At 37.0% G+C, this 27,464-nt stretch overlaps 2 protein-coding genes across 2 annotated transcripts; one reads left to right on the top strand and one right to left on the bottom strand.

The window, feature by feature from the left end:
• On the top strand, positions 1–14,945 carry rad54l (RAD54 like). The gene is made up of 18 exons (XM_082136136.1): positions 1–297; positions 468–548; positions 769–873; positions 3,288–3,348; positions 3,453–3,588; positions 3,681–3,750; positions 5,026–5,314; positions 5,719–5,843; positions 7,520–7,670; positions 9,886–10,012; positions 10,096–10,170; positions 10,358–10,488; positions 10,588–10,698; positions 11,685–11,808; positions 12,855–12,933; positions 13,419–13,598; positions 13,717–13,880; positions 14,548–14,945. Exons 1-18 carry the CDS (start codon positions 295–297, stop codon positions 14,747–14,749), a joined length of 2,214 nt encoding a protein of 737 aa, XP_081992262.1. The 5' UTR covers positions 1–294; the 3' UTR covers positions 14,750–14,945.
• On the bottom strand, positions 14,843–26,855 carry lrrc41 (leucine rich repeat containing 41). The gene is made up of 10 exons (XM_082136149.1): positions 26,660–26,855; positions 26,457–26,543; positions 26,030–26,100; positions 24,634–25,318; positions 22,364–22,591; positions 20,765–20,911; positions 17,095–17,193; positions 16,679–16,807; positions 15,311–15,383; positions 14,843–15,233 (listed from the first exon to the last, which is right to left on the bottom strand). Exons 1-10 carry the CDS (start codon positions 26,745–26,747, stop codon positions 15,014–15,016), a joined length of 1,827 nt encoding a protein of 608 aa, XP_081992275.1. The 5' UTR covers positions 26,748–26,855; the 3' UTR covers positions 14,843–15,013.
• Between the last annotated feature and the right edge of the window lie 609 nt (positions 26,856–27,464).

Here is a 27,464-nt window from a genome sequence, read left to right as displayed (position 1 = left end):
AAGTGTGCATTGCGCGGGACTCTCAAACATGCCAGTATTTAACAACAACAACAACAACGACTTCATTTTCAGTTCTAACTAATATGTCAGTGTTAATTTCTTATTAAATACTATATTCGTTGTTGTTGTTGAAAACGATGGTGTGGGAATTTCGTTAAACGGATCAGTTAAGTTATTTATTTAAAGCCTGAGGCATTTTCGCCTCAGAAAAAAAAAAAAAAAGACTTGGGGAAAAAGAAAATGCATATTTATTTGAATGAATTTATTTAAGATGGATTAAATTCCTGATTCAGAATGGTAAGTTGCTATATTAATCCTTTAATTTGATGTCGATTCGTGTATGTTTAGATACCGGTGAGCTTTGTGTGCTAACGTTATAGCCTACGTTTAGTGTAAGTTCTGTTTGTTGTTATTGATTCGTGTTGAGATAATTCAGTAAAATCTACTTATGTTATTAATAACCTCAGAGGAGAAGTCTAGCACCCAGTCAGATGGCCAAGAGGAAACAAGGGCCGGATTCAGACGATGAGGACTGGGAGCCTGAAGTCGTGAGTGGGACACAACTAAAGCTCTTGATTGACACACACACACACACACACACTGAATTATAAATTGTTCATATTTATATTAGTGTATGTATGTATGTGTGTGTTTGTGTTTTCTGGATTCACTGTAAACATTAGAAATGCTTAATTGGCAATACATTGTAACATTTGTCATGCCAATAAAGCACACTTTGAATTGATTTGACTTGTGTCACTCCCACAGGGATCACAGAGTAAGAGAAACTGTCGAGAAAACTTAATCTCTCCCTTCAGAAAACCCCTGACGCCGCTCACCAACACACCCTTCTGCGCAGATGGCAATGTGCATGTGAGTTGTTTTTAAAATTAAAATTAAATACAGAGAGGCACATTCACTTAGACTTGTTTGTAACACATTGGAAATCTAACAAACCTTACAAAATGGTAAAAAAAAATGAAATCCTTTGGGTGTAAGTGTGTGAGTACAGCCTTTTTTTTTTTTTTTAAACTGCAGTGATTCTTTTACATTTAAAGCTGGAATGACTTCTGTCCTCACATCAAGATGTCAGTCACGTCATCCTAACAGACAGTTAAGGCCATTTTTGGGATGATGCATTATATTTTTTGGGATAGATTTAACAGAAAGTTGCATTAGACCCTGAAATCACCTTTATTTATACAGCACATTATACAATACAGATTGTTTCAAAGCAGCTTCACAGTGATTAACTAATGATTAAATCATACAAACTTCATTAAATGTGAGACTAATTGAAATTCTGCTCTATAAAAGACAGAAGTGACATCATTATTCAGCTCAAGTCCCTTACGAAAATCAACCATGGTTTATTATAGTAAAAGTGTAGTAACCATAGTTTTCTGGCAGATTGAGTTCCAGTTTTACATGGTTTAACTATGGTTAGTGTTGCAGAAACGTGGTTAATTTGTAGTTACCATGGTTTAACTATAATAAGCATGTTTTTTTTTTGTAGTAAAACCATGGTTAAAGTCAGTTCAGTGTTGATGTTCAGTTCAATAGAGTGGTGCCGGTATGACGTCAGAACCTGGAGGACTAAAATCTTGATGGAACCGGCGGCGAATAAGACTTTCGGGTTCTGAGGTCATACTTGCACCACTCTATTGCGGTGTAAAGTTCATCACAACTTGGACATGAGTTCAAATCATTCAATAACTGAGTCCAATAAGCAGCTCTATCCACCTTATTCCTGACGAGCTTAAAGAGTTTTTTGAATTATGTGTGGCACTTCCGGTTTGGGGAACTTCCATTCAAAAAGGCTGAAACGAATCATTTCAAATCATAAGGTTGCGCTACAAATAAAGCGGATCCGTCAGTTTGACTGGATGAGCTGTCAATTTTCCTTCATGATGTATTTTCAGACATCATGAGAATAACATTATACTTGGTATTTTAACATGACATGTTATATTTACATTTACATTTATTCATTTAGCTGACGCTTTTATCCAAAGCGACTTACAATTGCTATATATGTCAGAGGTCGCACGCCTCTGGAGCAACTAGGGGTTAAGTGTCTTGCTCAGGGACACATTGGTGTCTCACAGTGGATTCGAACCCGGGTCTCTCACACCAAAGGCATGTGTCTTATCCATTGCGCCACACCACCCCTGCGGTGCGCCACTACCATTATATCTATGGCTTGAGCTCTTTTCAGTCGCTGCTTTCTTTTCCTCATGATTATTTTCTTTTTTCCCTTTGCAATCCGCTGTAAAAGTATGAAAAAGGACAACATATGCTGCACATTTGTGGTCTGTTCTCCCGAATTTAATTAACGATATATTCCATTAATAATTCACTGGAATGCACGAAGAATCTCTCATTATTCTTCTCAAATCCTCACGTCTCTTTCCAGGTTTGTTTTCACAGGTAAATTAAATTTATTATCAGTCAAAATGACGGAAATCACTTGGAAATAGTATCACATAATTCTGAAGTTAATGAACATTTTTGATTAAGGCAACATAAGTTACATAATACAGATATATATATATATATTACTACAGTGATATTTAACCCGTCCGTTATTGCTGTGAAAGACGCGCTTTTGGGGTTATTTGGTCTGTTGAAAGTACCTTGTTGATGCTTTTACACTTTTAAATTTCCTTTTAATGTTCGATGGTTGAAGGGTGAGTAGATTAATGTCATCTCATTGTGACACTTGTATAGCGTTCATAGAGCGAGCGTTTCACTGATTGTTTACAGCTTAACGGAAGTTACACCCATAATTCGCGCAAAGCGTCATGGGGTGCAGGAATAAGGTGGATAGAAGAAATTAGTGTCATTATTTGCTTTGAGTCTTCAATCCAGCTCAATTCCGTTCGAGTTTTGTTCTCATCCAATAGTGTCAGTGCAGTCAAGCAGGATAAAATATCATTTTATCTTATAAATGTACAAGGCTGTTGGTAAATTCTTGAACACAGAGAATATCATTTAGATATAGGCCCGGTTTCACAGACAGTGCTTAGATTAAGCCTTAGTTCATTCATTCAGGACATTTAAATAGCTTTTATAAACGTGCTTTAGAAAACAACATTGCTGCTGTGCATCTCGGGACAAAACAAAAGCACTGACATATTTTAAGATGCATCAATGCAAGTTGCATTCAGTTAAAATGGCTCAAACATGCATTTCAGTCGAGGACTAGAATAAGCCTTGTCTATGACACCGGGCGATAATGAGCTATAATTACTATAATTAACTGACTATTTTCATTTCTTTTACAGGAAGACTTTATTCGCAAGATCTTATCAAAGCCGTTTAAAGTCCCCATTCAGAATTATACAGGTAAGTCTGTACTCATAGCTCGTTTATGTATTTGTTTATGAAGTAATTAGTGTGATGCTAAGCGAGTTGTAGAGGTTCAGAGGGTCTTGTGTTGCTCTGATCAGGCCCGTTGGGTCTGCGCGCTCTGGGACTGAAGCGGGCCGGTGTGAGGAAGGCCCTACACGACCCGTTTGAAGACGGAGCTCTGGTTCTGTACGAGCCGCCTGCCATCAGCGCTCACGAGCTCATCAAAGCAGACAAGTCAGTCATATCTGTTGATTATCAGATTATCATTCTTATGTTGCAGCTCCTCACCAATGACATGATCCACTTTGTGATTGCTTGTTTTGTAGGGAGAAGTTACCAGTGCATGTGGTTGTAGATCCAGTGCTCACTAAAGTACTTCGGCCCCATCAGCGAGAGGTATGATTTGCTATATAGAAGAATATAGGGGTGCAGTGAGTGGATTGTTACAGAAGAACCTCAAAAGGTCTCAAATATCAGTCAGATATTTTCACCATAATTATAACCAGGGCTTGACATTAACGCCCGTCAAATGCGGGTGTATTTCAGCAGTGGCGTGTAATGCTGTCACTCCTACTTGCCACTTTGGTGGGTTGAATTGTATATATAATATTTTCAATTGTAGTCTTTTAAAAAGGCATTTCTGAAATAATAAACTAAGTCCTATGTAATGTTGTCAAAAATATAGATTTTTCTAAACGTATCGATGCTGAAATAAGCGAGGGTGCCGCCATCTTTAAAATATTGTCTTTTAACTTCCGTTTTTGCAGTCGCTCTGTATATTTCTATGGCGCTGCTGTCCAGGAGTAATTAGCTTTTGAAGTGGATTTACTTAATGTAAAATTAACAAAAGTTATCATGAGGACTGTGATGTTTAAAGCAGATGACTTAACAAATTTCAGTCGACCGGGAAGATTTTAAAACGAGCCGTTCATTAATAAACACGCAAGATCGCTGTGAAAATACAGACCGGAAGACAAAAGACAACGAGCGCAGCGCTGAAAAGGGGCGGAGCTACACAAGGTCTATTGATACACGATACAATCGGTGCTTTCTCTCTCTCTCATCTCTCTGACAGCGAGTGACACACAAACCCTCTTCCTCTCACTCTCTCATTTAATTTGCTCTGGATCAATATTGTTGCATTTACAGGGCTTGAATTTCGCTGTGTTATTGCGTGTATTGCTCATATTTGTACTCATTCCTGCAGATTTTGTGCTCATACCCTAAGTGTGTGAACATAAAGCCGCCTCACAGTACTGAATTGAGCTCTTTTTCGCTGCTTATTGGGCTTAAATTGTCAAATACACACAAAATAATGTCAAAATGCCAGTGAGTATTCACATAAACACAGTCAGTTATGTTTTATGTGAATGTAAACCGTTGAGAACGAAAACTCATGTGTAACAGTATAATGGATCCATGCGTCAGGTCTTAAAGTGACAGCAGATAATAATAATTATGAGATAATAATAAACATATCTGTATGGCAGTTTTTCCCATTGGTATCGGTCAAAATTGTGGCTAGTAACTTTTGAAAACCACTAGCCACTGAGGCTGGTGAGCAAAATAGTTAATGTCAAGCCCTGATTATAACCCTTTCTCTTCTATAAATCTTTATCCCATATTTTTGGGAAAGACCTCTCAGATAATCCCTATAATTTTCTTCCGTAGGGTGTGAAGTTCCTGTGGGACTGTGTGACAGGAAGGCGGATTGAAAACTCATACGGCTGTATTATGGCGGATGAGATGGGGCTGGGAAAGACTCTGCAGTGCATCGCTCTCATGTGGACTTTACTTAAACAGAGTCCTGATTTCAAACCTGAGATCGACAAGGTCATCGTAGTGTCCCCTTCCAGCCTCGTGCGAAACTGGTACAATGAAGTGGCCAAATGGCTGGGTGGACGCGTGCAGCCTGTCGCCATCGATGGCGGCTCCAAGGATGAGATAGATCGCAAACTTGGTATTCTTCTTCTCATTCTTTTGATACAACAGGAGTTATTTATAGGCTTTAAGACAAGACAATTTCACTTCAGATGCAAAACTGATCAAGAAGACTTTCCTGAGAATATATCTTGAATTCATTGTTTCTCTTACTCCATTGTTTTATTATTTTATGCATAAGCCTCACTAACTCGTGTTAAATTTGCACCTAAAACAATTACATTTCCTATGCACATTTATAATTTTTTATTTATTTTTTACTTGAAAACGAGACAAAATTAGTGTTTTAAATGTTTAATTTTAGTCATTTAAAAACCCCATATTGGCTGGTCACTATACTTCATCTTCTGTTTTGAAGGACTCTGTTATTCAGCTTCACTACATGAATCACTCACGTTCATGTCATCGCATGTGTTGTTTCAGAGAACTTCATCTCCCAGCATGGCATAAGAGTGCCAACTCCTATTTTAATAATATCCTATGAAACATTCCGCCTCCACACTGAAGTCCTGCACAAAGGCAAAGTTGGACTGGTTATCTGTGACGAGGTAAGTGTACAATAATAATTTTAAGAAGTACATAATAATGAAAACGATACGTCGAAAGCCTAAAAATATTAGGGAATTAAAATTGTTATTTTCAGACCTTAAAAGGTAAGATAAATATACACTACCGTTCAAAAGTTTGGGGTCAGTAAGATTTTTTTAATGTTTTTAAAAGAAGTATCTTCTGCTCACCAAGGCTGCATTTATTTGATAAAAATAAATAAAAACAGTAATATTGTGAAATATTATGACAATTTAAAATGACTGTTTTCTATTTTAATATATTTTAAACTGTAATTTATTCCTGTGATCAAAGCTGAATTTTCAGCATCATTACTCCTGTCTTCAGTGTCACATGATCCTTCAGAAATCACTCTAATATGATGATTTGATGCTCAAGAAACATTCATTATTATTATCAATGTTGAAAACAGTTGTGCACAAATTTTTTTTTTCAAAATTCTTTGATGAATAGAAAGTTCAAAAGAACAGCATTTATTTAAAATAGAATATTTTCTAACATTATAAATGTCTTTACTGTAACTTTTGATCAGTTTAACTCATCCTTGATGAATAAAAGTATTGATATTAAAATTCTTACTGACCCCAAACTTTTGAACGGTAGTGTTTAATGTTACAAAAGCTTTAGATTTCAGATAAATGCTGTTCTTTTGAACTTTCTATTCATCATAGCATCATGAAATAAAAATGTAAAAAACTGTTTTCAACATTGATAATAATCATAAATGTTTCTTGAGCAGCAAATCATCATATTAGAATGATTTCTGAAGGATCATGTGACACTGAAGACTGGAGTAATGATGCTGAAAATTCAGCTTTGATCACAGGAATAAATTACACTTTACTGTATATTCACATAGAAAACAGCTGTTTTAAATTTGAATAATATTTCACAATATTACTGTTTTTGTTTGTATTTTTAATCAAATAAATTCAGCCTTGGTGAGCAGAAGATACTTCTTTTAAAAACATAAAAAAATCTTATTGACCCCAAACTTTTGAAGGGTAGTATATATAAAAAATGTTAAAGTCATGGACATTTTCTCAAGTGAATACCATTTAATAAAAGAATACTTTGATTCAGCAAAGATGCCTTAAATTGATCAAAAGTTAAAGTAAATACATTTATGATGTTATAAAAGGTTCTAATTCAAATAAATGCTGTAGAAAAATATATTTAAAAAAATGTATCATGGTTTACACAAAAATAAACTCTTTTCAACATTAATAATAATGTTTCTTGAGAACCAAGTCAGCATATTATTAGAATGATTAATATATCAATGTAGACAGCATTTATTTTATTTTGTATTAATATTTCATAATAATACTGATTTTACTGTATTTTTGTTCAGATAAATGTGGCTTTGATGAGAATAAAAGCCTCTTCACACCAAGGGCGATACATATAACGATAAAGATATAGTTCTAAAAAGCATTGTAAAAGAATAGCAGAGTTCACACCACAACTATAACAATATGACACAGAGAAACAATGTCATTGGAATTACTTTCGGAACAATTTTTTCCTGCTGATGAACTATAGAAACCTTGAGACTTTTTCTTAATTAAAAAAATCGTACTAACCCCAAACTTTTTGAACGTAGTGTATCATGGGGTTTCCATCCAGTATGACTGTACCCGTGTTGTTTGTTTAGGGTCACAGGCTGAAAAACTCAGACAATCAGACGTACCAGGCGCTGAACTCCATGAACGCTCAAAGGAGAGTGCTGATATCTGGAACACCCATTCAGAACGACCTACTGGAATATTTCAGTTTGGTGCACTTCGTAAATTCTGGTATCCTTGGTAAGAGACTCTTGATCATTTCACTTGTACATGATCCTGTGGAGAACTTTACTCAATCAATATTTATTGTGTGTGCTTCAATAATCATCCATCTCTCTTCTAAAGCCCTATTCGGACGGGACTAGTTTAACATGGAGAGGTGGGGTAAAGTAATAATTACCAGAGCTTCTCTGTGATTTTAGTCCCGTCTGAATGTGCATCTCAGTGATCATCACGGACAATGTCAGTAAAGATTACGGCGACTTTTACCTTCAGTAAAAAGGTCTGGAAAATGACCTCAGGTGATACTAATCCCGTGCGAATAGACCCGCTGTAAATATGTACGTAAATATTTCATCATTTCCTGTTTAAAAATAGTTTCCCGCGGTTTTTCAAGTATGGAGACGCTTGAAGAAGCATTCAGTCGCGTTCTAGATGCTGGGATGAGTCTGTGGCAAAACTCAAGTGTTTTCCACATTCAGATCAGAGAGAAGATCGAAAGCACTTGTTAGAGCCACGAAACATCTTTTAGCGTTAGCTAAGTGCCTATTACCAGCACAATCCAATCTGAAGTTAATTAAGGCGAGACACTACAGGTGAATAGGGTAAAAATTTTAACTAGCAGATATCACCATGAAACTTTCCCAGTTGATTATAAATTATTTTTTCATTGTGTTCAGATATTAGATGGGAAAAAAATTACAGAGGGATTTATGGATATCTACTTTTGTTATCCTGTAAATCAGAATATACTGTCTGTATAAAAATTATTTTCGCCATGTTTTTTGGAATAAAATGTTATATAAATCAGGCTAGGAATAATATATTTACAAATCCCTCTGTAAATGTCTTCATAATATAACTAGGTACAAGACTGGCGAGTTTGGTGTATATAGAGGTGCTACTGAAGTGGAGATTTCAGACTTGGGAGTATGAGAGAAAAATCATTTTGAGAAAACAGGCTTTAAAGATTTATCATCAGCCAATGAGATTGCGCATTCAGCCCTTTTACTTTCACGATTGGTTGCTGATAAAAAGGAAATTACCATATTTGGATCCGACAGGATTGTACAGAAGAGAGAGAGCTTTCCAGCGGTGCATGTGATGACAGGGAGCAGACAGAGATCGCGGAGCAGCGGGAGGATTAAGAACGCCAACTTTTGTTGAATTTATGAGAAATCTACTGACGCAAACAGACAAAGTGTAGTAAAATAAAGACCTAAATGTGTATTTCTGACTTTTTTTCACCACAAGTCTGAAAGAAGACATGCTATTGAAGACAATTATCCAAAAATCTCAAAATTGACCAGTAAAAAAAAAAACGATGTTTTTGCCTGCCGTATCTCGCCTTAATACATCATTCGACTGGACATAACTGTTTTATATGTATAGGTCATATGTTTGCGCTCGTGATTTCAGGAAGCAACGTAATACACACTAGAGCTGTAATCGGGCCTTAAAAGTTCGGCCCGAAAAGGCCCGAGCCCGACAGAGTTTGGCCCGAGCCCGACAAGTACATTTTGATTGACAGCTTTTTAAAAGCCCGAACCCGTTTACAGCCCGACTGTCCAAAAGGCCGTCTATCAGCAGTGATAAGAGTGTCGGAGAATAGCGCGGACACGCGCTTCACACCGCGAGCCGGCACACGCACCACTCGGCGGAAAAGGGAAAGAAAGAAAAAAAAGAGACTGCGCCGCACGCACACAGCACCTGTCTTTCGTAAAAAAAGGAGTAATTTATACATTTTTTAACATCATTTATTCATGACTAATGGAGGCTAGAGGCCACTTGGAAGTTGGAACAAAGAAATAAAATAAGTCCTCCAGAGACCAGCCTCCATTTCACCTCCTCAAGATCCATTTTCACGCTAATCTAAACACATCACCTGACCGCTCATTTACCACGCAACCCGAAGCGCGAGCCCGAGCCCGTGTAAAATAATAGAAATTAAGACCGAACCCGACCAAACCCGTCGGGTCCCATCGGGTCCCGTCGGGTTCGGGCAAAGATCTTCAGCTCTAATACACACATGATGACAGGAGGGTGACGGCGATGTGCAAATCGAGTTAACGTCACTGCTGCTAGTTTTACTGAGATCTCTTATCCCGTGCGAATTGGCCATTAATATTACAGACGTCCTGTGGTAAAATTACATCACTCCATCTACCCTTGTAAAGTTAATCCCGTCCGAATAGGACTTATATGTATGTGCTTCTTCAATCGTCTCTTCTCTCAGGCACAGCTCAGGAGTTTAAGAAACGTTTTGAGATTCCAATCCTGAAGGGTCGTGACGCAGACGCCAGTGATAAAGACAGAGCTGCCGGAGAGGAGAAACTCCAGCAACTCATCAGCATTGTAAACAGGTGAGCATGAGAGAAAACGGCCCGGCCACTCCATCACACCATTCAAATCGTTTCAATTAAACCTTGTGTTTGCTTTGTTTAAGGTGTTTGATTCGAAGAACCTCAGATATTCTTTCCAAGTATCTGCCTGTGAAGATCGAACAAGTCGTCTGCTGCAAGTAAGAGATCAGTTGATAGTCATATTCCCTACTTTCTGTAATAGCAAGGCTCGAAATAACACATCCAGTGTTTAATACAGGGATTAGTAACCTCATGCATGTGTGCCATCATTAGCACTTACACAGTAAGTTTAACTTTATTTTGCCTTAAAGGAAGCAATAAAGAATAATAATTGTGTTTTTTCAGTCTTACTCCTCTCCAGAAAGAGCTGTACAAGTTATTCCTGAAGCAGTCCAAACCTGTCGAGAGTCTGCAGACCGGCAAGATCACGGTGTCTTCTCTGTCGTCCATCACCTCGCTGAAGAAGCTCTGCAACCGTGAGTGTGGACCAGGACCTCTTCACCTCGGACATAATCGGCCCTTTTTTCATTTCCCGTTACATTAAAACTGCAAAAAATTGTTTTGTTCTCTGTTAGATCCTGCCTTGATTTATGAGAAGTGTCTGGCAGGAGAAGAGGGTTTTGATGGAGCAATGGACCTCTTCCCACAAAATTATTCAACTAAAGCAGTAGAACCACAGCTCTCAGGTCAGTTCGGACTTACACTGCCGTTCAAAAGTTGTTGTTAAAAAAAAAAAAATGCTGTTCTTTTAAACTTTGTTCAGAATCCTCAAAATATGAAGCAGATCAACTGTTTTCAACATTGATGATAATCAGAAATGTTTATTGAGCAACAAATCATCATATTAGAATGATTTCTGAAGGATCATGTGACACTGAAGACTGGAGTAATGATGCTGAAAATTCAGCTTTGATCACAGGAATAAATTACGTTTTAAATTATATTCGATAACACTTTACTTCATTACTTAACTACATTAGTTAGCATGAACTAATAATGAACTGCACGTATCGTATTACAGCATTTATTAATCTTTGTTAATGTTCATTTCAACATTTTCTAGTACTTTATTAAAATCTTGTTAACATTAGCTAATGCACTGTGAACTAACATGAACAGCTGTATTTTTATTAACTAACATTAACAAAGATTAACAAATACAGTAATAAATGTATTGCTTTGTTAGGTACATTAACTAATGTTACTAATGAACCTTATGTAAAGTGTTACCATATGTTCGAATAGAATATTTCTGTTTTTATTGTTTTTGATCAAATTAATGCAACCTTGTTAAACATTAGACTTCAAAAAAGTCTTACCGACCCTAAACTTTGGTAATATTTAACGAGTGTCAGAAATAATTTTTTTAAATGCGTTGACGATATTTGTGGCATTTGTTTTTAACCTTCATAACTGCATTTTTCTGAACAATGTAAAATCAAATCCCTTTTATTTGTAACATCAATTTAATCTGTTATTTAAAATATTAATATTAAATATTAATCTGAACCTATGTAATTCAATCAATCAACATCAAATAAAACCAAATGTAAAACAACAGGGTACAAGTCTTGCTAGGTTATATTTTAAATTGGCCAAACCCCCTAATGTGTGGCATTTAAGCCGTGATTTATTAATGTCTGAGCGTGATCTATGACTGCCTTGTTTTCAGGGAAGATGCTGGTACTGGATTATATCCTGGCGATGACCAGAACAACAACGAGTGATAAAGTGGTTCTGGTCTCTAACTACACACAGACTTTGGACCTTTTTGAAAAGCTGTGTCGAACCCGAAGGTGAGGATTTCAGATCATATAAATGCAACTTCAGTGTAGAGCGCAAGCGGCCTTGATCTGGAAGTATTCTCCCCCTCTGCCTCCCTATTGATGTACACAACATTATCTACAATTTTTAGCCATGATCCAAAATATTACCATTCAGCCTTATGATCAGAGCGGTCGCATAGACTGTGCGAACTGTGCAACCGCACAGGGCCTCGCGCCACTAGGGGGCCTCGCAATCCTGCTGGGGTTTTTTTTTCACCACTTTTTAAAACATCTCGCATGTAACAATTCTACAAATAAATAAAACATCTCCAGTTAACCGGCAGAGCATTCATTTTGTTCGTTTTTTTAAATAAGAGACGATCTAGCGCTGAAATGTGTTTTTTTATCAAGTGATCAAAGTGCTCGTTGCCGCTGCGATCAGTGGCGCGGATACTGTGTTTTCTCGCGTGGCTCGCGCACACGCCACACTGTCTTCCTTTGGACGCGCGCTTCAATTGCGGATACTCTAACATAATGCACACAAATGTGTCCCTGCTTGATATACAACCACTGATGAACATAATCGGTAAAAAAAAAAAACTAAAGTTATACGAGAAAAAAATAATATATATATATATACGAGTGCGGATTCGAACCCAGAACCTCTGACACGTTTGGCGAAAGTTCTACCATTGGACAATTAAGATATACGTTGGTTAAGTAGGCGGATCTATGTAGTCTATGTATTCGGACAAATTCTCGAGCTGACTTGATGTAAAGGACTTGTTGCACAGTTGATTTTTTTCCCCTCTGAAATAAATAGCAAAAAGTCATAGCTGAGACTATGTGCATGATTATGCTGTATTATTCTACTTAATAAAAACGTATTGCAGCGAGATTATGCGTGCAATAGAACTAGAACAGCTACGTCCGTGTGACTGTTATTCATGCGCAATTGAGCATCCACATCAAAGAGCAGGGCCTCGCATTTCAAGTTCGCACAGGGCCTGAATGCAACCCCACCTGCGACGGCACTGCTTATGATGGTTTAATAATATATTTTTCTTCATGAATAGATACCTTTACGTTAGACTGGATGGGACAATGTCCATCAAGAAGAGAGCAAAGGTTGTGGAGAGATTCAACACCCCCTCTGTAAGTCTGTTTCCATTTCATACTCTAATAAGACTTCAAATGACAGGTTGAACACAGTGTTATTTTAGTTCTATTTATATACTATTATAGTAAAAAATATATCATTTCATTTTGTGCTTTTCTTTTTTTTAATCACTATTTAGGTTTATTTTTATTTCAGCTTGTTTTAGATTTTAGGTAAATTTAAATTTTCAGTTAGAAATTTTAGTGCTTCAACTTTAAAACTTAAAACTAATTAATTAACTAATTAATTTTTTTTAATTACCTCTTTTATATACATTCAGTTTTCAGTTTTTTTAGTTTTTTTTTAGTTTTTTATTTCAGTTTTAATTTTAGTGCTTCAACTTAAAACAGAAATGTTGCCTTGTGAGCTAACTGAAATAAGTTTGCTTTTCATCTAATATTTATAGTTTATTTTATTATTTATTTTTTATATAATATTATTATTTTATTTCAGCTTTAGCACTTTAATTCCTCTCTTCCAGAGTCCAGAGTTCATCTTCATGCTGAGCAGCAAGGCTGGAGGCTGTGGGCTGAATCTGATTGGTGCAAATCGCCTGGTGATGTTCGACCCTGACTGGAATCCAGCCAATGACGAGCAGGCGATGGCCAGAGTGTGGCGAGACGGACAGAAGAAGACCTGCTTCATCTACAGACTGCTGTCGGTGAGTTCAGAGAGATGTTTTCCCAATTAAATAACTAAAATAAATGTCACTTGAGTCTTGTACAAGATGCTCATCATTGGATCATTAGCCAGCTTGTTTCTTGTCCCCTCTCTGTTAGACTGGAACGATAGAGGAAAAGATCTTACAGAGACAGGCTCATAAGAAAGCTTTGAGTAGTTGTGTAGTAGATGAAGAACAGGATGTGGAAAGACATTTCTCTCTTGGAGAGCTGCGAGAACTCTTCTTACTCAACGAGAACACAGTCAGCGACACACATGACAGGTAAACGCTTCATCACTGACGTTCTCACCTTTGTACAAGTGTGGATTTAGCACCTACTAGCATAAAGAACAAATATAGACGACACAGACTGTGCATAGAGATCGATTTAAGACTTGGTTCGTACATTCCTTGCGAGTTCTTGATTTTAATGTTGTTCATTATATTATACAAGCAAGGATGCAATTTTTCTTAAATATCTACACGAATGCAAATGTGGCATTGATTTTACCAAAACATTTATATCTCTCTATTGAACTTTTTTTTTTTCTCTGCTAATTATTACTTTACCCCACCTCTCCATGTTAAACTAGTCCTGTCCGGATAGGGCTTTAGTCTACTCAGTTGCTTACTCATGACACATAGCAACACAGCTAAAAGTATTCCTAATGTATTGGACCTTTTATTGAAATTAGCCTACTTTTACCTGTTAAGACCCTTAACTGTGTTTGAGTTGGGAGGTGCGACACAAAAGTGGTGTTTGCAAGTTTGTGTAAATCCACTGTGTGCCCCTAGGGTTGCAGAAACTGCATACTTCACCTCTAACACCTAATGCTGTATTGTTTGACTAAATTCATTCATAGATCTCAAAATGCATTTCTAATAATACGATTATCAAAAGAGGCATTTGTATTTAAATCCCTTTTTTGTGTGTGTGTGTGTGTGTCAGGTTTCGCTGCCGGCGCTGTATAAACAACCGTCAGGTGCGTCCTCCGCCGGATGATTCGGACTGCACCAGTGATCTGTCCAACTGGCAGCACTGTTCAGATAAAAGAGGTCTGAAGGACCCGGTGCTGCAGGCGTCCTGGGACGCCGCCGTCTCCTTCGTCTTTCACCAGCGCTCGCATGAGGACCAGAGAGGACTCGTCTGAGCATCATGAAGACACGCGTCAGATCATACAGGCTGAACACTGTGCAACTGATATCAGCTGATCTGGGAACCGTAGGAGATTCTGACACTGTAATTCAAATTCTCTTCCTTCTACTCTCCTTTTATTTATTCTGTGCATTTATAAACAAATCCAACGTTTGTCCCTATCAACGTCATTAAACGTGCACTATATCCAAGGTGTTTGTGCTGGTCGTTTCTCACTCACATCTGCAGGATTTTGTTCAAAAGGCAGCTAAAGAGTTCGTCACATCACACTGATGTGATCTGCCATGGTGGACCTGGAGTCCCAGTCATCCGTTAATATGTTACAGTACGGAATGAGCTTTCGCAGAGCTTGACCTTTGACCTCAGGGTCACGATCCAGTGGATTAAAGCGCAGGTCTAGTGTCAGTCGCTGAACTGGCCTGCATGTTTCCAGCAGCTGTGCAAACTCCAGAAGTTCAGCAGGAAGAATGAAGTTTGAGCTGTGTGAAAGAACACATTGTGTTTATTGTGTAAACAAACATGTGTGGAAGATGCATGCAAACAAAACCAGTATTACCTAAGGTCCAATTTTGTGATTTTGCTGGGACGGCATCCTGAGAATAGGTTGGCTATCTCTATGACACCTGATGCTGGAAAAAGAAAAACAAGTTTGGTCATATTTTTCCCCGTATTATTTCACAAAGCACAAATTTGTTAAAGGGATGATTCGGCGTAAAATCAACCTAGGGTCCTTTGCACCATGACCTCGAGCCAAACACCCCCCAGAAGCCTTTTTCCCTTGGTCGAACATTATTAAAGTTAGAGCTTATTTAGAGATATCAGCCGAATGGTTTAGTGCAGGCGCTAATGGATCCAAGTTTGTATCTCGTAAATTACCCCACTAATAATGCCCAGAATGGTACCAAACTTCTACAGTAGTACAAATAGGTTCTGTACTCATAAAACAAGGCATTGGAAAGTTTGTAAGTACATCAGGAGTTTATTTAAATAACACTTGCCTGATGGCTAATGCTACCGCTAACCCGGACGTCGACGTCACTTCCGTGATTTGGGAAAAGCCAGTAAAAGTCCTTTGCAAAACTCACAAGTGTAAGGGAAAAGCTAGTGAATTTAACACTCCATGAAAATTGATTGATAACTGGATATTCAAAATACTTTAAGAGTTGATCTGAAAATACAAGCATTTATAACACTTTCAAAATTCAGCGAAACGTTTTTATACTCTCGCGTGAGTTTTGCAAAGGACTTTTCCCAAATCACTGAAGTGACGTCGACGTCCGGGTTAGCGGTAGCATGAGCCGTCAGGCAAGTGTTATTTAAATAAACTCCTGATGTACTTACAAACTTCCCAATGCCTCGTTTTATGAGTACAGAACCTATTTGTACTACTGTAGAAGTTTGGTACCATTCCGGGCATTATTAGTGGGGTAATTTACGAGATACAAACTTGGAGTCATTAGCGCCTGCACTAAACCATCCGGCTGATATCTCTAAATAAGCTCTAACTTTAATAATGTTCGACCAAGGGAAAAAGGCTTCTGGGGGGTGTTTGGCTCGAGGTGATGGTGCAAAGGACCCTAGGTTGATTTTACTCCGAACCATCCCTTTAATAACTTCTTAGACAATCAACATATTTTAGTCTGTTGCTCACACAAAGCTGCATATTAGATTGATCCTCCAGAAATCATGCTGATTTGCTGCTTAAGAAACATTTCCCATTATTAGCCATGTTGTAACCAGTGGTGCGGCTTCAGATATTTGTGGAAACTGATACATTTCTTTCAGGATTCTTTGATGTATAGAATCTTTTGTAACGTTACAAATCCCTTAACTGTCACTTTTGATCCATTTAACGCATCCTTGCTGAATAAAAGTATTCAATACAAATAACAGCGACGCCGTACGGAGCGAGTTTGAGTCTTACCCAGTCGGTTCTGGGCCAGCGTCAGGCTCTGGAGGGACGAGACGCCTTTCAGCGCTTCGACGAACGGCAGCAGGAAGTCCTTCTTCACGGCACACTTATCCAGCAGCCGACAGTCTTTCAAGGACAGATCTGAGAGCCAATCCACAGCACAAGCATTAGGCATTCGTTTCAAGACTCCGGCTAGCTTTTTTAATGTATCTCATTGCTCTTTGGGTGTTGGGATGGTTTCACTCCGAAGAAAAAACAATCCAAGGCACTCGAGTAATTGGTTTAATTTTAGAAAAATATTCTTTCATGGCTTCGATTTCAACGGCACACGATGTCGCTTGTCACCTAAATCTAAGCCATGAAAGAATAAAGACTTTTTACTTGGATTGTTTTTTCTTATGAGCTTTTTTTATGCATTATTGCTGTACCTTCTAGCACAGAATATTCCAGAAAATGAAGAATCTCCCGGTGATAGTCAGCTAGGTTTACGTCTTCCAGGTTTAACACTTTGAGTAAAGGATTAGATTCTATGAGGGGGAAAAAAAGAGACATATATCATGTTAACATATGAATCAACTGTGTTTGTATAAAACAAAACTAGTTTGTAGCTTATTAGCATTTAGTCGGGAAAAACATTTTGTAATACGACACTGACATGATTCATTTTCAAACATTACAAGTCAAACTAAAGAAGTTGCTAGAATCAGGTAAGGCAAGTATTTCTACATTATTATGACATTTTTTTCAACATTACGTCAGAAATACATTTGTTTGGCCTCTGCTTTTGTGTAAAAGAAGTGCGCTTAATTGTATTGAATGTGCACTTGTACTTCAATTCTTAAGAGTATATTCCTGAAAAAAAAAACTACTATAATATCAGTGAAATAAAAGGCCACTTTTAAGCAACTATTAAGTACACGTCTAAAAAATGCACTTTGCAATAATGTCAAATAAGGTTTTGCTTTAAAGAACATTTTAAATCATGTTTAAAATGTAAAAGTACACTTATTTTATACACTTTATTATTAATTAAGTGTCACCGGCCGACCGGTGGGCCCAAAGCCATTACATATTTAAAACATTAATATCCTATACTAAACCTAAACTAATCTTGACAAACTGTATATCATTTGAAAGCTTACAATCTCTAGTTTTCATATTTGGTGACTGATTCTCAAAATAAATTACAGAGGAGCCGTAATAAATCAATTTGCAACAAGAATATTTTCATATTCCTATGGCATGTTCAGACCTTTATTTTGAAATAGCAATGAACATCAAAAATCATGAAAGAATGGTACAATCCTCAGTTTGTTTTTATGCCAAGAGTCCAAAAGATAACATCCATTGAATTATTTTAGAAAAAAAAGGTCTGAAAATGTTTTAAATATAAAGAAAAAATATATAGATTCACCATTTGTGATGTGGCAGCGAGCTATAGCGCACATACGTGTTCTTTTATGCACATACGAGTGTTTCTCAGAGGTTGAATTCATATCAAAATCTGCCAAACTTCCCATACTACTTCTGAATAGAATGTCTACTTCATAAATTGTATGAAAATTGTGGAAATAATGGTTCAGATCACTCAAACCACATAAGGAAATGGAGGCGCCCTTATATGGGCAGTAATGGAGTCTGGTTGTCACCTAGTGGAAATGTTTGGTACTGCGCCCAAACAAAATCTTACTGAAAGCTCATTTTTTGAGATATCAACCTAAAATTTGAAACACAACTTTTTCAGATTTTTGGCTTTGATTTTTTTTTTGCAGTTTTAGAGTTGCCCAGGTTTTAAAAATATATATTTTATATAAAATATGAATTATTAAATTTTTTACATTGTACATTTTCATAAACTCAAACTTCTATAACTTTGTTTCTGTTTCACTTTCTTCATTTATTTCACTTCTACAGAAATCTGCCAAATGTCTTCTTTAAAACAAGACCAATTTTACGTCTATACTCCAAAGCATTCTTTAATTACAACCATTTAAGTTCGAAATGTGCATTCAAAAAAAGGGGGGTGACACTTAAAGGGTTAAGAAAAGAGCACACATCACACCCGTTTTAGCAGCACTTCACTGGTTACCAGTCCAGTACAGAAATCAATTAAAAAATCCTTACTTTCAGAGCCCTGCATGGTCAAGTTCCTACCTACATCACTGCCTTGATACAGCTTCACACTCCCACCCGGAGTCTCAGGTCATTAGATCAGAGGCTATTACTGGTTCCCAGCACTCATTTTAAAACTAGAGGGGACCCATCCTTCCAGGCAGTGGCTCCTAGGCTCTCTTTCTGCGTTGTGCGAACTCTGTTGATTCTTTTAAAAAGCAATTGAAGACTCTGCTCTTCAAGCAGGCTTTTAGTTAGTCAAGGTTTTTTGTTTTTTTTTATGGTTGTTTGTTATGTTTTCTATTTGTATTTAATATTCTTGTATTTTGAATTTGTTACTGTATTATATTTTATTGTGAAGCACTTTGTGATTTTTATCTGTGAAAAGTGATACATTTTACTTACTTTTACTACAAGACTACATTGGTTAACATGAACTAACAGTGAAAACACTTCTAAAACAAGTCAGATTCATCTTAGTTCATAGTTCATGTTAATTTCAACATTTACAAAAAAAAAAAAATATTTAACTCAAAAGTTGTATCTGTTAATATTATTTATGAACCCGAGCTGACATGAACTAACAATGAACGGTTATTAACTAACATTACTACAACAAATGTATTGCTCATTGTTAGTAAATGTTAATGCATTATCTAATGTTAAGAAACAAGAGCTATTTGTAAAACTGTTACCATTTAAACTCTAATACATTTTCATTTACAGTTTTTCTCAGTCGCTTTGGTGCATTTCTCACATCACTATTTACATTTGCACAACAGTTAGTTCAACCTCCACAACATTTAGTCATTTGTGCACATCATAGTAGCAGTTTCTCATTCCTTCTAACAAATTGCAAATGCTTTTGGAGATGCATCAATTGCTTTCATACAACTCTCTGCTGTTTTATAACATTATCATTTGCTTATGTCATGTCAGTCAAAATTAACTATACTTGTGAATGCTGAATAGTCATTCCACATAAAACTAATAGTCCTCATTTCATTGCTTGAGTCATTACATACACAAATGTTGAACTAGTTGTCAAAATCTGTGAAGCAAATTTTATAAAAAAAAATTTAAAACAATTTTTCCTGAAAATGTCTCCTAAATTGAACAATTTCTCTCAGGTGAATCTCAGCTTTCACTGATGACTGAGAAGGGGTGTGTGAAGCATTCGTTGCAACCAATGATCTGGATGTGCATGAATGATTACAGTACTATGTATGTTGTATGTTCAGTTCCAATATGTACTGCAATATTGTCTCCAGTTGTGCACAGCTCTACCCAAAGGGAGTTTATGTTTGTTGTAAATAAGGGTGTATTTGTTCTTTTGCACAATGCTGTGAACAAATTAGAATAGCAAAGAGCATATGCAGTAAAAATGTGAAACATACATATTCAGTGTCTTGTACTCAGTTACCTCACTAAATACAGTAATGTGTCACTTTACTGTATTTTTCAGATGGCTGTGCAAATAGTATACAGTGCTGTCTTGAGCATTTTCAGGTATGTCACCAAGATCTGACTTTTTTGCATTGGAAAACATTTACAGAGTAAACTGTCATAATGAAAACATGACAAAGCCATTTGACTATCTTGTTCATAAACAATGGTGTCAGGACTTTTCATCTTGATGACACTGACACTTTCATTGACATGAATACTTGCTTTTGAGGAATGAGCGATCTCCATTTTGAGCAAGTGACACGCTTTTGCAGGTTATCAACTAGGTTTTGCAGTTTGTACTAATTGTTTTGAGAACTGCATTAACTGTTGTGCAAATGTAAACAGTGATGTGAGAAATGCACCAAAGCGCCTGAGAAAAACTGTAATTGCAATTAACATGCATCAGTGTCTGAAAACATTGCATTCAGTTCACAATTAAGTATATTCTTTGAACATTATTTCTGTAGTATTTTAGAGTTCTGCATGTTAATTAAAGGGTGCCGGAAGGACGTTGAGGTCGTGTGTAAATGTCTGTACCTGCTAACGTGTGGAAAAAGCGTGAAGACATGTGTACTCCTGTGAGATGAAGGCTGGTGAGTTTGTGAGCACACGTCAGCGCCGGAAGAAAACACTTGACTGACATCGGGCCGGTGGATTTGACCAACAGCTTCTCCAGGCACAGCTCTGTGGATCAACACTCAATCATCAATCTCAAACTTACAGACCCAATTAAACATATCTTCAGTTACAATCAGTTAACAGTGATGACACTGGCAGTGTTATTTTAATATAATTGAGATATTTATATTGGTTTTATTAGTATTATGAATCTTTTTTTTTATTTTACATTCAAATTTTTGTTAAAGGAACCGTATGTACGATTGTGGCCAAAACTGGTACTGCAATCACTTTCAAATGACTGTAGAGCGGTGTATCCCCTCCCCCTCCCCCCTGACTCGAGGTTGCCAGATAGGCGGCAGGATCCAGCAGGAACGCAAGTGACGAGTCCTACACAGTACGGTTTTTTCCGGACTTTGTCACGACGTATTTCGGATTCATAACGAGATCTTTTAGGTTTCGTAACGTTAGACATTTTTTATCCGACAAGTTTGTATCTGCAGCTGTGGTAACTAGAGCAGATCTGGCAACCCGGATGCCGAAACACTACTGACTTCGTGATTGGTAGATAGGTGGAGGGTGGAGCATCAGGCCAAAACACAACATGACAACATCAACATCAGTCGAGGGCTGCAACTTCACTTTTATAATGACAATATCCTGGCCGGACTACTGTTGTCAGTGATATAAGTATTTGAAATGAACATGATTTCTTAATGTCTAGTGACATATCAGGGCCATTTTATGATTAATTGAAATACATTTCTTACATACGGTTCCTTTAAAGTTTGTTGGTTTTTGTCCTTTTTAAGAATTGTTAAAAATATGTCTTAATAGTAATTTCCCCCCTTTTTCTATTATTGTTAATCTTATTTTAGTAAATCAAATTATACAAATAAAAATAAGAAAAAAGTGTGCCTTGGCAATTAAATGAAAACTATATATATATATATATATATATATATATATATATATATATATATATATATATATATATATATATATATATATATGTATTTATGTACATATATATTATTATTATTTTTATTTAATTTTTTAGTTAACATTTATTTTATTTCAAGTAACAAAAAATTTATTTTTATGGTTTTAGTTTTCAATAATAACCCTGCACTGATTCAGCTCCTGCTCAGTAACATTTTACTGTCTGACAAAACAAAGCATTGATCATTTATTTTGTAAGAAATTCTGGGCAAAAAAAAAATTTATATAAAAGCCTTTGATCGGATTTAGGGAGAAAAAAAACCTGCCTTTTAAATAGCAAATCATATGTGGCCAAATCTGAGTATTTTATTTTATTTTATTGTTGTTGTTGGTTTTTTGGATTTCCAATTTCTTTCTTCTGCCATCCAATATTTTGATGCCATTGATTTTATATAATATCTACTCCACCTCTAGATTGTTGGCTAAAAGTTAACATCAACTAGCGATGTTCAATCTATCTATGCATGAACACTGGAGCATATCCACATCTCCTCCATCTGTATTAGTTTGACTCACCTTTGCTTTGAGAGAAATGCGTCTGCTGGCCGTGAGTGTTTCTGTCGGCAGGAGGGCAGATCTCCAGAGAAAGGCTCAGGAGAGTCGGACACGCTCTCAGCACGCTGATCACGTGTGTGTGACCGCAAACGTGACTGACACTGAGATCTGTGAGAGAGCAGCCGGGGTTCAGGAACAAGCGTCTGAGAGACTGCACCAACACTGACATCTCCTCCTCCTGAATGAGCCCTGCACAGACACACACAGAGCGACTGCTTTACCTCACACCATCCTGCAGAGACGGACAGATTAGGGCCAGACTAGGGCAAAAGAGAGAGAAAAAAGAAAATCTATATATACATATGTGACCCTGGACCACAAAACCAGTCACATGGGTCAATTTTATGAAATACCGAGATACAACTATTTGAAAATCTGGAATCTGAGGGTGCAAAAAAATCGAAACATTGAGAAAAGTTGTTCAATTATGTTCACGATTGTGCTGCATTCACTCACAAAAATAAATGTTTTATATATTTACAGTAGGAAATTTACAAAATATCCTCATGGAACATGATCTTTACTTAATATCCTAATGATTTTTGGCATAAAAAAAAAATTTAAAAATGTTGACCCATATAATATTCACTGCAATAATGATTCAATCATAGACTCTTAAACATTTGCCTCTTTAAATCCAAACAGCAACTTTTTTTCTTTTCTTTTTTGCCGGAAAGTGTATTTAAAGGTTTGGGGATAGTAGGATTTTAAATGCATTTGAAAGAAGTCTCTTCTGCTCACCAAAAATTATTTGATAAAAAAAAAAAAAAAAAAATGTGTAAAAATTTTTAATGAATTGTTTTCTATTTGAATATATTTTAAAGTGTGATTTATTCCTGTAATCAAAGCTGAATTTTCAGCATCATTACTCCAGTCTTCAGTGTCACATGATCCTCCAGAAATCATTCTAATATGATGATTTGATGCTCAAGAAACATTTCTGATTATTATCAATGTTGAAAACAGTTGTGATGCTTAATATACTGTATCAGAATCAGAATCAGAATCAGAATCAGAAAGAGCTTTATCAGGATTGGGATTGGGACAGGAATCAGGATTGATCTGATTCTGTATGTGGAAACCATGATACATTTTTCCCAAGATTTTTCCAAAGAACATTTAAAGCAGAACTCGGCAACTCTAGCGAACTCTAGTCACTTCTTCACTGATTTTCCCTTTTGTTGTCGCATGTTTTCCCCCCAGCTCCCCCTACAGCTGTGGGGGGGCGTATATTTCACAACAAGGTCGTAAAAACTCACTTGCGGCGGCCTCCTCCCCCTCTCTACCGCTGCTCATGTGCGTTTGTTTTGATCGGAGCAAGCCAACTGTATCGCGTCGAGCTATGTCTACCGAGGTGGGTCATCTGGTGATACATCATACGTGCGTGTGTGTTTATGTCGAATTGCCGTAAAGCAATTCGTGTTTGGCGCTCGTTCTCGTTCTAGTTCTCGCTTCTCACGAGACTTCCAATTTCTATCTTGCCGGGACGGTAGTCCCCAAGTTGCAAGGTTGGTTTTCCGCCTGGGAACGCTGGGGGGAGCTGGGAAAGTCACCAATATCACCAGAACAGGTTGTTTAACCATCCAAATGATTTCTAGACAGTTTTATTAAGTTAAAAAAGTTACCAAGTTCTCCTTTAAGCAGTTGTGTATACATATATTAGGGCTGCACAATATTGAAGAAAAATGCAATATGCGATAACTCATTAAATAATGCGATATTCGATATGCGATACGATAAATGCTTAAAAGTGTGTAAAATAAACTTAAATTATCTTTCAAATATATTTAAAATTATATAACTTACATACGTGTTTCACATTCTTTTTGTGACAAGAAAACATCCCTACAACTTCTGAAAGTGAACAGCAGTGTTTTACTGAAACATAAGAAGTGTTATTTTAACATCAGTGTAAACCACGGGGTTCAGGGGTTCAGGTTATCCTACATTAGGTTTATTTAACAACAGAAACTGAATTATCAAATGTAAAAATAAAACACTTCTTAGTTTTCACTGTATGAATTATATATATACTGATTGTGTTCATGACCCCAGTTATTGCAAGCTGTTGCGATATGCATATCATACATTTGCGATATTTCGATAATTTCGATATATTGTGCAGCCCAAATATACAGTATATATATATATATATTTCCACCTGACTAGTCCATATGTGTAGATGTTTAGGAAAAACTAGATATCATATTTAAGTATCAGGATGTACTTACAGTCACTGTGAAGATGTAGTGTGTGAAGACACACCCATGTAGGAAGGATATGCGACACCGTGGTCAGGATTTCACATTTGGACACTTCAAAATCAAGCGACTGGATCTGGCCTTTGGGGCAGTGGTCAGCAGGGCTGCTAAAGGACGAAAACTCACTGCACAAAACCTCTGGATGTTCCTCCACGTCTAAAGCGAGACGTTTGGCTGCGGGTTCCTCCAGCTCTCCATCATGTTCTACTGAACAATGGCCGTCGGCGTGGGAAGTCTCTGATGACCCCTGAGGACCCCTGTGCCTGGACATGAGCCAGCGCAGAAAAGATGAATCTGGGTTTCTTCTCAGAACCACTTCTCTGACAGAGCCGTGGTCCAGGAGCCGGTGGAGGATAAACAACACGTGTTTCCGCCCGTGTTTGAACAGAGCGTTGGCATCCAGTAACCTGAGGGACGTCACTCCCGTTTCAAGGGCGCTCAGGATGGGCCGCAGGTCACCGGATGCGAGCCTGCAGATGTTTTTGGATGAGGTGTTTAGAGAGAGGACTCTGACGTGCTTCACGGTCATGGAGAGGATGGAGGAGTCGCTGAGGTTGGAAAGGTACGATCCTGCTCGTCTGACCTGGGTGAACATGAGCATGTGAAAGAGCCTTTCCAAACATCGCTGCTTCCAGTCCTGAGTGAGCGGCGCTGACTGAAAAACACAGAATCACATTTCAGGTTTAGCGCACTTGCTCATAACACGGGTCTCATGGGGACCGAGGGTTGAATAAAATTAAATTAAAAGCTCTATATAAGAAAAAAAATTAATCCATAATAAAAAAAGTAAAAAATCATACACATTTTTTTTTATAAAATAACAAATTATTGGCCATGTAAGTTGCACTTATAAGGAACTTGACTTGGTAGTTTGCTCTAAAAATTTAACAAAAAGGTCCACATACAGATTTTGACTTCCAGTCAAAAATCCAGAATAAAATAAAATAAAATAAAAATAATACACAAATAAAATAAAAGAATAAATAAATAAAAGGTTTATTGGCCATGTAAGTTGCACTTGGTAGTTTGCTCTAAAAAATAATAATAAAATATTACACAACAAAATAAAATAAAATAAAAATGTCTAACATAAGGAATTTGACTGTAGTTTGCTCTACAAATCCAGAATAAAAATAAAGCAATACACACACAAAAAACTACATAAAATACAATGTTTATTGCCCATGTACATTGCAATTGAATAGAATTTGACTTGGTAGTTTGCTCTAAAAACTCTCTCTCTATATATAAAATTTACATTTTAAAAGTTTAATGGCCATGTAAGTTATACTTGTAAGGAACTTGACATCACACATGATGCCAGCCAGGATTTAGTCTAGCAGAGATGATCATATGAAGAACAAACCTTCGATCTCCAGCGCCACGTCTGATCCAGATCTCTCCATATTTTTGCCCAAATTACAGAGGTGGAGATTCCTGAAATGAGCATCAGCGTTTAGCATTAAATATAACACTCTAACTTTATTTCATTAACATGGCCTGTATTAGAACATTTTAATTCAAAGGAATCCATTTTCTACACTATTACATATCATACACATAGCATGCATCATACTCATACACACACACACACACACACACACACACACACACACACACACACACATACATATATACAGTATATATACAGTTGATGTGTGTGTGTGTGTGTGTGTGTGTGTGTGTGTGTGTGTGTGTGTGTGTGTGTGTGTGTGTGTGTGTGTGTGAAGAGAACACACTGGGATTCATCAGATGCTCTTCATTCATATGTATGTATGAATGAATGATTGTACCTTTAGTGGCAGCGGCAGTTTCAATCCTGTCCAGATAGTAAATGTTTAGATGTGGCAGCAAGTCTTTCAGGAGAGAGACAGGCAGATCTAGATCAAGAAAAATAGAAACAATATTATAAATGTCAAACTGGTCACGTAAGTTACATATTAAGTCTTGAATAGGGATTGACAAGTCAATAATTGTTGCTATAAGTAAAACTCACTCAAAACCTTTCTTTCTAATAGATCGATGTTTTGAGCAACTTTCACGATGCACATTTGCACCAACGAACTTCCATCTGAAACTCCCATTTTTGCACAAAGATTGTTTTCTTATAACCGAGCGCGTGCTCGATACATTTCTACTGTTTTGCTTCCGTCATGTGTTTCCATAGACAGAATGTGTGTTTCGGAAATAAAAATGTATTGGAAGGAAATCTGGGACTGAAGGCTAATGTTCCTCCAGGGGGAGCTCGGCTGCTCAAAACCCGGATTTTTCAATAAACTGCATTTAATCTTAATCTTTCCCGCCGCGTATTTGTGATATTTATACACTTCAAAGTATAATCTTTTAAATTTATTTATTCAAATAATTAATAGCTGATATGCAAATGTAAAGTCGCTGCCATAAAGCTCTATACAATAATATATATTTTTAAACCTTCTTCAGTAATAACCCATCACACACGACTGCGATTGGGCCGAATTGCCAAGCGCTGAGAAAAGTAACAGTTACCACGTGACAACATATTTTTTATAGTTTACATAATGAATATTATTCTAACAAGTTACATCTGAATATTATCTTTATATCCATCAAACTAAAAAACTCTCAGTAAAGACACGTTTGGGCTGCTAAGTCCCGCCAGTTAAAACAACGTAATTTCATGTTGAATTCCATTCTAGTCGCTCAAATTCTATGCAAAGAACGCGTCGACTCCTAACTTCCGGGCGCTGCTGTAGCCAATGAAACGCGCTGTATGGAACACGTGGTACAGGTCCCGCCCAGTCCAACACTCCAGCTCATAG

This window comes from Leuciscus leuciscus (genome assembly GCF_965113295.1).
Source record: "Leuciscus leuciscus genome assembly, chromosome: 14".
Taxonomy (NCBI): domain Eukaryota; kingdom Metazoa; phylum Chordata; class Actinopteri; order Cypriniformes; family Leuciscidae; genus Leuciscus; species Leuciscus leuciscus.
Note: the sequence above shows the minus strand (reverse complement) of the source record. Positions and strands in the feature narration are given on the sequence as shown.